The sequence below is a fragment of the Stomoxys calcitrans genome, chromosome 2, assembly GCF_963082655.1.
Source record: "Stomoxys calcitrans chromosome 2, idStoCalc2.1, whole genome shotgun sequence".
Classification (NCBI taxonomy): domain Eukaryota; kingdom Metazoa; phylum Arthropoda; class Insecta; order Diptera; family Muscidae; genus Stomoxys; species Stomoxys calcitrans.
In genome coordinates, this window is record NC_081553.1 from 84,867,530 (window position 1) to 84,879,297 (window position 11,768).

The 11,768-nt window shown below is 38.0% G+C and overlaps 2 protein-coding genes across 3 annotated transcripts in view; one reads left to right on the plus strand and one right to left on the minus strand.

Moving 5' to 3' along the window:
* Window positions 1-4,251, plus strand: part of LOC106089775 (guanylate cyclase soluble subunit beta-1) — a 293,195-nt gene extending 288,944 nt beyond the window's left edge. Inside the window, exon 15 of the mRNA XM_013255752.2 lies at window positions 4,090-4,251. Within this exon, the coding sequence (XP_013111206.1) occupies window positions 4,090-4,251 (162 nt within the window). The remainder of the gene's footprint in view (window positions 1-4,089) is intronic.
* Window positions 3,941-11,768, minus strand: part of LOC106087842 (uncharacterized) — a 187,128-nt gene continuing 179,300 nt past the window's right edge. For both annotated transcript variants that reach the window (XM_059363014.1, XM_059363015.1), the window contains one exon: window positions 3,941-5,110. In XM_059363014.1, coding sequence (XP_059218997.1) covers window positions 4,525-5,110 — 586 coding nt within the window. In that variant the 3' untranslated portion in view covers window positions 3,941-4,524. The remainder of the gene's footprint in view (window positions 5,111-11,768) is intronic.

Sequence of the window (11,768 nt, forward strand, 5' to 3'; positions counted from 1 at the left end):
TGATAGTCGAGAAATAATACCATCTGTATTCGGGATTGGATATTCATCTTTGATTGTAATTGAATTTCATATTTGACGAAAGGAGCTTTACATGCATACCAGAGGTGGTGCGTATCCAAAGTTCGGCCCGGCCGAACTTAATGCTTTTTTAATTGTTTTTCTCACTTTCGTCTACAGCTAAGCAATGTTCTGGTGACATTTTAATATTTTAACAAATATTCCCCTCCAAACTGTCCACAAAAGCATTATTTTGTGGAAATATCCTTTGAAAATCAAATTTCTTCCAAAATTTCAATAGAAATGAAAAATCCATAAAAAAAATAATTTTAAAACTTCGGCTGCCCTTGTCCTATGTTAATTTTATCTAACTCCTATATTGTATTCATACTTAGATGAGATTCTTCTTACCATGTGGTTTCTATTATGCTTAGCCATGGCCAACTACGACCGCATGGATGTATGCCGCACAAATGAGAAGTTTTAACCAGAACTATAAACTAGTAATTTTAGTTTTGGTAAAAATTATTCGGTCATGTATAAACTTTGATAATGTGTTAGTCCTTTGCAATGAACCACAATTAAATTATCAGACGAATAGGAAATTCAAGTTGAATGGCATCCTCAAAGAACCTCTCATAGATGGTAAAGTCTTGGTTGGAGCTTTTTTGTTTCTTAGCACACTCATCTTGTTTGTTGAATTCATTCGATAACTTTTGCCCATCAATTAGTTGGTGTGAAAGAGTATGTATTTCTATGTAGGGACATTGATGGAGGGTGTATGTGTGTGAAGCTTGCACATCCTTATGTATTTGCAATAGTTGTTCATGTCGAAAAGAACAAGTCCCCCAAACTTGTGGTGGCTGATATTATCAGTACTTGTGGTTAGTTTTTATGGTCTCTATCTACTGTCAGATGATGGCCAAAGTTTGTCCATCTGTGGCCATTGTAAGCAGGCCCACATATGTTGCTAATTTGTTAAAGTATGTACTTAATGTTTTCTCATTACAAGACACAAGACAATGGCAAATGTGGGGGACGAAGCAATGGGGTAATAATGTCGACCATTGAGAAAAAATAGTTTTCTTTGATGAAGGTTATGGATGTTCAACATGTATTTGGTGCCTCCTTGGAATTGCATTTAAATTAAGGTATAGCCACAGATTGCAGAAACGTGCCCCTAATACGGTTTCTCAGCCTAGCTGAATAAGGTTTTCTATGGGAAAACTTTAATTCAGCCTGGCTGAATAAGGTTTTCCATAGGAAAACTTTAATTCAGCCTAGCTGAATAAGGTTTTCCATAGGAAAACTTTAATTCAGCCTAGCTGAATAAGGTTTTCCATAGGAAAACTTTAATTCAGCCTGGCTGAATAAGGTTTTCCATAGGAAAACTTTAATTCAGCCTGGCTGAATAAGGTTTTCCATAGGAAAACTTTAATTCAGCCTGGCTGAATAAGGTTTTCCATAGGAAAACTTTAATTCAGCCTGGCTGAATAAGGTTTTCCATAGGAAAACTTTAATTCAGCCTGGCTGAATAAGGTTTTCCATAGGAAAACTTTAATTCAGCCTGGCTGAATAAGGTTTTCCATAGGAAAACTTTAATTCAGCCTGGCTGAATAAGGTTTTCCATAGGAAAACTTTAATTCAGCCTGGCTGAATAAGGTTTTCCATAGGAAAACTTTAATTCAGCCTGGCTGAATAAGGTTTTCCATAGGAAAACTTTAATTCAGCCTGGCTGAATAAGGTTTTCCATAGGAAAACTTTAATTCAGCCTGCCTGAGTAAGGTTTTCTATAGGAGAGCTTTAATTCAGCCTGGCTGAATAAGGTTTTCCATAGGAAAACTTTAATTCAGCCTGGCTGAATAAGGTTTTCTATAGGAAAACTTTAATTCAGCCTGGCTGAATAAGGTTTTCTATAGGAAAACTTTAATTCAGACTGGATGAATAAGGTTTTCTATAGGAAAACTTTAATTCAGCCTGGTTGAATAAGGTTTTCTATAGGAAAACTTTAATTCAGCCTGACTGAATAAGGTTTTCTATAGGAAATCTTTAATTCAGCCTGGCTGAATAAGGTTTTCTATAGGAAAACTTTAATTCAGTCTGGCTGAATAAGGTTTTCTATAGGAAAACTTTAATTCAGCCTGGCTGAATAAGGTTTTCTATAGGAAAACTTTAATTCAGCCTGGCTGAATAAGGTTTTCTATAGGAAAACTTTAATTCAGCCTGGCTGAATAAGGTTTTCTATAGGAAAACTTCAATTCAGCCTGGCTGAATAAGGTTTTCTATAGGAAAACTTCAATTCAGCCTGGCTGAATAAGGTTTTCTATAGGAAAACTTTAATTCAGCCTGGCTGAATAAGGTTTTCTATAGGAAAACTTTAATTCAGCCTGGCTGAATAAGGTTTTCTATAGGAAAACTTTAATTCAGCCTGGCTGAATAAGGTTTTCTATAGGAAAACTTTAATTCAGCCTGGCTGAATAAGGTTTTCTATAGGAAAACTTTAATTCAGCCTGGCTGAATAAGGTTTTCTATAGGAAAACTTTAATTCAGCCTGGCTGAATAAGGTTTTCTATGGAAGAACTTTAATTCAGCCTTGCTGAATAAGGTTTTCTACAGGAAAACTTTAATTCAGCCTGGCTGAATAAGGTTTTCTATGGAAGAACTTTAATTCAGCCTGGCTGAATAAGGTTTTCTACAGGAAAACTTTAATTCAGCCTGGCTGAGTAAGGTTTTCTATAGGAAAACTTGAATTCAGCCTGGCTGAGTAAGGTTTTCTATAGGAAAACTTTAATTCAGCCTGGCTGAATAAGGTTTTCTATAGGAAAACTTTAATTCAGCCTAGCTGAATAAGGTTTTCTATAGGAAAACTTTAATTCAGCCTGGCTGAATAAGGTTTTCTATAGGAAAACTTTAATTCAGCCTGGCTGAATAAGGTTTTCTATAGGAAAACTTTAATTCAGCCTAGCTGAATAAGGTTTTCTATAGGAAAACTTTAATTCAGCCTAGCTGAATAAGGTTTTCTATAGGAAAACTTTAATTCAGCCTAGCTGAATAAGGTTTTCTATAGGAAAACTTTAATTCAGCCTGGCTGAATAAGGTTTTCTATAGGAAAACTTTAATTCAGCCTGGCTGAATAAGGTTTTCTATAGGAAAACTTTAATCCAGCCTGGCTGAATAAGGTTTTCTATAGGAAAACTTTAATTCAGCCTGGCTAAATAAGATTTTCTATAGGAAAACTTTAAATCAGCCTGGCTGAATATGGTTTTCTATAGGAAAACTTTAATTCAGCCTGGCTGAATAAGGTTTTCTATAGGAAAACTTTAATTCAGCCTAGCTGAATAAGGTTTTCTATAGGAAAACTTTAATTCAGCCTGGCTGAATAAGGTTTTCTATAGGAAAACTTTAATTCAGCCTGGCTGAATAAGGTTTTCTATAGGAAAACTTTAATTCAGCCTGGCTAAATAAGATTTTCTATAGGAAAACTTTAAATCAGCCTGGCTGAATATGGTTTTCTATAGGAAAACTTTAATTCAGCCTGGCTGAATAAGGTTTTCTATAGGAAAACTTTAATTCAGCCCAGCTGAATAAGGTTTTCTATAGGAAAACTTTAATTCAGCCTGGCTGAATAAGGTTTTCTATAGGAAAACTTTAATTCAGCCTGGCTGAATAAGGTTTTCTATAGGAAAACTTTAATTCAGCCTGGCTGAATAAGATTTTCTATAGGAAAACTTTAATTCAGCCTGGCTGAATAAGATTTTCTATAGGAAAACTTTAATTCAGCCTGGCTGAATAAGATTTTCTATAGGAAAACTTTAATTCAGCCTGGCTGAATAAGGTTTTCTATAGGAAAACTATTTTAACCAGGCTGAGTTAGTTTTCAGCCTTACGCCACACAGTTGCTTAACATTCCTGAAGGCCTGCAGTTAGTTTAAACTACTATAGATACATTTTTGCAACATTTAGATACATTGATACATTATTTATTGTAAGCATATTCCGCCTTAGAAATATTACAAATTCTTATGGATACATTATATGGCTTATTCGTAGTAATAATTTATTTATATCTCTTAAATTCTTCTACTATTTCAGCAAATTACAATCGGCATCCACTCGGGTGAAGTTGTGACCGGAGTTATAGGCAATCGAGTACCACGCTATTGCTTATTTGGCAACACAGTTAATCTGACAAGTCGCACTGAGACCACGGGTATACCGGGACGCATAAATGTCAGTGAGGAAACTTATAGGTAAGTCTTAAGCGATGAACTTGGCCAACAGTAAAAGGAAGCCAAAAAGCACATCAAAAATAGTACAGAGTGTTAACTATAAACTTTTACTCTTCAGCTCAAGTTGTTGTCATAAATACAAGTTATAAAAGCAGACAAATGTAGAAAATATCCTTCACTGGTTTAAGCTCATTTTGGCAAGCAGTAGAAGGCCCTACTCTGATTTAGAAATGAAAAAAAACAAAGAACTACAAAAATCTTTGAGTTTTTGCCAAAGTGAGTTATGGCCTAGAAAAAATCAGAATGCAAATGGTTTATCTACAATAATCGTTGGTACATCATTCGTTTCGGAGGGGGGTGAAGGGGAAGAGGACGAATCATGCTTCTGCTGCTGTTGTTTCTCTTCCTCTTCCACTTCTTCTTCCTCATTCTCTTCATCCTCCTCATTCAGCCCCTCCAACTCCTGCTCATTAATGTCCTCTTCAATGACCTCGTGGCCACTTGTCTCCGGTTCGTCCAACTCCTCGAGGGCCGCCAATTCTGTTAATATTGTTGGTGTCGAGGATAATGCTTTCACAGCCCGCTCGGCAGCTGCTGCCAATGACGTTGTGGGTATCTCATCGTACCGCAATGTAATGGGTTTGTTCGTCTTCATTGTTGTCGGCATCGTCGTTGCTGGTTTCTTGGCATCACTTCGCATTGCTTTACTCTTAGCCTTGCTGCTGGTGGTGGGATAGTTGTCATCTGTGTCATTGTCCTTTTTCTCCGGACCTTCGATTTCCTCCATTAGGTCGATGTAACGCTGTAAACGTCTTGGCAAGCGTAATGTATCAATGCCATCGGGCAATTGGCCATTGTTGCGCAACAAATCACGTATGCGACAACTGAAATGAGAACACAAAACCATATGAGAAGATTAGTAATGTATCACATGCATCATGGCATTTAATAAAGAAAAAAAGGAAAATGCTGTTAGAGGATATTACTTTTTCTCCGTTTTGTGGTTCCGTACGGAGAGTCAATGCAATTAGTTTTTACATTGTGGAGGATTTATTTTGGAATTGTTAAATATTTGTAATCAAATTTTTTGCTATGTGATTCTGACTTCAGGTTAGTTCATTAACGAGCAAAATCGGTTTATATTTCGATATGTCTGCCATACAGACCGACACGACGATTTAGAGTCCTGAGCCCATAAAAGATGTATTTATTATTCGATTGCGGTGAAATTTTAAACGGCAAATTCTTGAAAGACCCTCGACAGCATCGAAATATGGTCTTGAACGGGCTTTATTTTGGTATAGCTGCCACATAGGCCGATTTGCCAGTATAGGGTCCTAAGGACATAACAGGCGGATTTTTAACCCGATTTCGCTGAAACAGTGAGTTGTGTAGGAACTCTCGGCATCCGAACAGAATACGGTCCAGATAGGATTAAATTTGGATAAATGTAGCTGTCGAATAGACCGGTATGGACCGGTTTCAGAATCGATAATTTATGTGCGGATATTAGTCCGTCCCATCGATTGTAACATACCGTAGAATTGTAGACGCCGATCGTTTCAATACCCAGCAAGCGTCGTCATCCTCACTCAGCATCCATAATGGATTATTTATGGTGGTTAATCAAAGGTGTGGAGATAAAATGCCCCCTGTGGCGTGCCCTGTGCCACTTTCTCTGTTCCTTAGCATATGGTTTATCCAGTCTCTAAGGACCTGGTCCACCGGGCACTGGATTTTCAATTGTATGTACAACTTCGTGCAGTGCGGTCTACACCAAGCTTTCCTTGGAATAGGCGTGCTGTTTGTATTTAAGCAGTTTGCTGGGTGTCTTAATCTTTACCATGGTATCAACGATACCTTTCATGGTTTTGAAAGGACGTAAGGCTTATAGGTCTGCATGCCTTTTTTTTTGGAGTTCCATATGGTCCCGATCGGTCCACTTTTGATTTTGGGCGGTACTTCTGATGGGGTTTGAGCTTCGAGTGGCGTATTAGGTACTTCACACTCTACTCTCGAATACCTTTCATTGGGGTCCTATATTGCCCCAATCGGTACACTTTTTATTGTGAGCGGCACTCTTCTGGGGCGACGCTCTAGGTACTTGGATCCTATTTTTGACACCCTATTCGTATTGTACTCCCGAAAACCTTTCATTTGAGTCCCATACTGTCTCGATCGTTACACTTTGATTTTTGGCGGTACTTTTGGGTTGATTTTGGACTTGGGATAGCTCGCTAAGTAATTAGACCCAATTTGGAATATTATATTCATACTCTATTCCCAAATACTTCTCATTTGAGTCCCATATTGCTCCGATCGGTTCACTTTTGATTTCGGGCGCTACTTTTGAGGCGGTTTCGGGCCTGACGCGGCCTCCTAGTTACTTAGACCCAAGTTTTAATACCATATTCGTATTTAACTCTCAAATACCTTTCATTTGAGTCCCATATTGTCCCAATCAGTTAATATGACCTGCTCGGGAGTTTTGGGGTGGGTGGGAAGGCCCCTCAGACGCCAAAAATGTATTTTTGTCTCAGAATTGTACTTTACTTTTGAATACCTTTCTTGTGGTACCCATATTGTCCGAAACCGGTAAAAGTTTCCTGTTGGGTGGTGTTCTTGCTCTTGGGGGACCCCCTCAATCCTAGTGAGACATTTTTATGCAAGTTCATACTCCACTCTTAAATACCTTTCATTTGATACCCATATTGTCCCAATCGGTAAACATGTCCGTTCGGGTGGGTTTTGGGATGGGGCGTCCCCCAGGTTATTCTACCCCAAAATTGTATACCAACTTCTTGTTTTTGAGGTACCACAAAGTGAAAATTTAACCCATCTCAGAGATCAGGCGTCTTTGAAAATGAGGGTAGGGGGAGGGTCCGCCCCCCTTTAGGATATCAACAAATGTAGTACCCTATTTTTACCGGGGCTCATTATTATTGATTATTTTATTTAACTTTATTTTATTTTATTTTATATTTTTTTGTTTTATTTTATTTTATTTTATTTTATTTTATTTTGTTTTACATTAATTAAAATAACGCTTTCCTTATTTAAGAAAACCCTCCAGTTTTTATTATTCCCAAACTTTTATAGCAAATCCGTCGTTTGCTTTTCTCTGAGCCAAATGTCAAAAATGAAAAATTAAAGCCCATGAGTTCTAGTACTGTGAAAAGATGAATTGAAAAAGTTTTACTTGGAAATCATGCCCATATACCAACTACGAATATGGGTGTGGGTAGTCATCACCATCAGCATTTGCTTATTACAATTGTTTACTTTGGAGATTTTTCTGAAAGAAACAAATCTCTGATTATGATTTCACACAAAATATAAGCCGAAGAAGAAGAACAAAAATATTGCGAATTATAATAAAACAAAAATTTCCAGAAAAGCAAACGGAAACTTCAATTTTGAACAAATATCAAAGAAAGAAAACGACTACAAAAGCTTATCGACTATATGAGAGCAACAATGAAAAAACTCGGAAAGGAAACGGAAACTGCTTCCACTTTTGCAAGCAGCAGACATACTTTGTCGATGCCAGGCGTTAGACAAATGTAGGGGGATTGGCTTGTGACTTCTGTGAACTTTCATACCAAAAGTTTGTAGCTAATGGCAACTTCTGCTTAAAGAACAGGATGAGAAAAACTTTCCACAGTGTATTACGGAATTTAATAAACTCATGCAGATTTGCTAAAAGATTTTGCAAAAAAGAAAAAACTTCAGCACATTAGTCGATTGAATTTTGAGCACTTAATGCTCTTTCATAAGCAGCAAAGTTTTGATGTTGGTAAGATTCAATGGAATTGATTTGAATTTTGTTTTTTTTTTAAATTTTGGCAGTAACAGCAAATGGTTTTACTCAATAAAGGATAACGTGGAGCCTTAAACATTCCATTAGGGAACAGCTGGAATACTTCTCTCATATCAATGAGTGATGTAGGCTACAAAATAAAGCTTAGTGATAAGGACCTCCTTATTAAGACCAATTCCGAACGGCTTGTCACAGAGCAGCACAACTTTAGAAGGGACTTCTAACACTGCTTATTTCCAAAGGTACATACTTTACAAGTGTTGGCAACAAAAGGAGGGGATAAGCGTCACCAAAAATTGTTTCTATTTTCGTCTGAATGATAGAATGTAGAACCGGAATTACTACATTCCAGAGTAAAAGAATGTCTTTAAGGAAAGTCAATCTTTATATCAAGGTGTATTTATAAGTTGGCCGCATCGGCGAATTGCTACAACAAAACATCTTTTTGGGAACTTGATATGTCAACATTTGTAAACAGGGCGAAGAAATTTCAATTCAACGTGACATATAAAATTTCCGATAAATTAGCTTCGAACTAAATGCCTTAAACCTTCCACAGTTGTTGTTGCAGACACATTTTCATGTGGAAGTGGCGATCCTCGTCAAGCTCCTGTATGGTGAGCAAGCTCGTTCCGGTCCAAAGGACACGGAAAAGTATCATAAGCGCTCACCATTTGTGCAAGAACCGGTACCTCCCGGCCTCTCACTGAGACTCTCCAGTCGATACCGCTGATTGTCCGCGACTGCCGTTGCAGCTACTCTGGATGGAGCATTCCAATATCTGCAACCTGTAAACGCGCTCGATAGCTCGCTGCTAAGGTTCTGGTGACAGCAATGTACACCACACTGATCGGACCACCACGTTCTAGTCTGTGTGGTGGTCGTAGTTATCCCGGCACGGGCACCACACGGTAGACCAGTGTATTTCCGGCTCAATTTCGATTGGGCTGGGATTGATTCTAGCTTCATAGACGTGTATCTCGATTATAACCAGGACAACACATCACATGTGTCAAATGCATGACTCTCTGGTGGACATGAGGATTCCTCCTGGATTGAGTTCATACGATGTTGATGGGCAGGATAATTAGCGTTACACTAGCAAAGAGCTCAAATAGGTATATAGCGATTAGAGCTCAAGGACCGTTTTGTACCCCTTTTTGAGGCTCTTGAATATTTGTGGAATTAACAGCACATTTAAAAAGGAAGGGGTTAAAGATTATTAGCTAAAGGCTACGAAGATGACATTTTCATCCTGGTTCAGAGAGCATATATTGTAGTATGCTGACAAGATTTGCTAATGGGCTTGATGTAAAACCCCGATAGATAAAATTAGTGTTATTCACCAATATGAAGTATCATGGTGTGGTCTGGGGACCTCCCCCAGATGGGGTGGAACTACCCCTCTCACTACTGAAAGGAGTCCTGACAAGCCATTGCAGTGTCAGGACCTTGACGCCATGCGTACAGCGGTATGGCGCACTTACGTATTGCAGACGGTCGACCATTCTTCATGTCGGGCATTGTACTGCCGTAAATTTTGTCTGTGTTTTTCAGCGCTTTTTGAATCTTTTTCGGGGCAACAACGTGAACCTAAGATCCTTGAGTGATGCTGATAGCGATTGAGGTTGTTAGACGCGTACCATTATACGAGTATAACCTAAGTTTAAGAACCATAACAACAGCAAACACAACAAGTAACGACGGGCTAAAGTCAGGCGAAGCCGACCTTTTGATACCCTACACAACATTTGATATGAAGGCGAAATTCAAATTTGCTTAAATTTGATATTAAGAATATCGATCAAAATCCGTACATATTGTAGGAGCCATAGAATAAATCGTTGTGCAAATTTTTGAAAAGATCGATTGATAAATGGTTTAGAAAAGCCTGTAAAAGTGAAAATCAGGAGAAATTCTTTAGTCGCCAGTAGAGTTATAAGAGGAACCTTTGCCCAAAATTTCGTGAGAATCGGTTTACATGCAATTGCAATTTTGGTCAAATCGGACGAACATATATATGGGAGCTATATCTAAATCTGAACCGACTTGGAGCAAACTTCTCACATATTGTGGTAGTTGACGTGAAAAGCGTTGAACAAAGTGTTTTCAAGATTGGTCAATAAATGCACTTGCAGTGGCTTTAGAAGTGAAAATCAGGCGATATACATATATGACAGCTATATCTAAATCTGGTCCGATTTCTATGAAATTGACCAGTAATGTCCAAAGTTGTAAGAAAATCCTTTCTGCCAAATTTCGAGACAATCGGTTAACAAATAAGCACTTTATTGCAATATTTCTCAAAATCGGATGAACATATATATATGGGAGCTTTATCTAAATCGGAACTGATTTCAAGCAAACTTCGCAGATATTGTGGAAGTTGTCGAGGAGAGCGCTGTTCAAAGCTTTGGCAAGATTGGTCTCTAAATGCGGTTGCCGCGGCTCTTGGAGTGAAAATCGGTCGAAATACATATATGACAGCTATATCTAAATCTGGTCCGATTTCTATAAAATTAACCAGTAATGAAGAAACTCGTAAGAAAAGGAAGGATTTTCGAGACAATCGGTAAACAAATAAGCAGTTGTTTGCAATATTTCTCAAAATCGGACAAAAATATATATGGGAGCTATATCTAAATTTGAACCGATTTGGTGCCAACTTTTCGAGACAATCGGTTAGCAAATGACCATTTTATTGCATTATTACTGCAAATCGGACGAACATATATATGAGAGATCTATCTAAATCTGAATCGATTTTTTCGATAGGCTTCGTCTAGGTCTAGGCCGAAAAACATGCCTGTGCTAAATTTGAAGATGATCGGATGAAAACTGCGACCAGACGGACATACAGACGGACATAGCTCAATCGAATCAGAAAGTTATTCTGAGTCGATCGGTATACTTATCAATGGATCTATCTCCCTTCCTTTTAGGTGTTACACATGTTAATGTAGGGTATTAACATGTAAAAGCGTGCTAAGTTCGGCTGGGCCGAATCTTATATACCTGCCACTAAGGATCGCATTTGTCAAGTTCTTTTTCCGGTATCTCTTTTAAGGCAAACATATGATAAATGGAACGAATTGCTATAATATTCAAGCTATAATATCAAGTTATCGTCCGATTCGAACCATAAATGAACTGAATATTGGAGACAATAGTAGAAGTCGTTGTGTAAAATTTTAGCCAATTCGATTAAAAAACGCGTCCTTAAGAGGCTCAAGTAGTAAAATTGGGAGATCGGTTTATATGGGAGCTATATCAGGCTATAGAACGATTCGGACCATAATTGACACATATGTTGAAGTTCATTAGAGAAGTCGTTGTAAAAATGTTCAACCCAATCAGATAATAATTGCAACCTCTAGATGCCCAAGATGTCAAAACACCAGATCGGTTTATATGCCAGCTATATCAGGTTATGGACCAATTAAAACCATATTTGGCACAGTTGTTGAAAGTCATAACAAAACACCCAAAATTTCAGCCAAATCGGATGAGAATTGCGCTCTCTATTGGGTTATGCTCTCTCTCGGTTTATATGGCAGCTATATCAAATTTTGGACCTATTTTAACCATACTAAGCACAGTTGTTGGAAGTCATAACAAAACACCTAATGCAAAATTTCAGTCAAATGGGATTAGAATTGCGCCCTATAGAGGCGGTAGAAGACCCCAAGACCCCAGATCGGTTTATATGGCCGCTATATCAG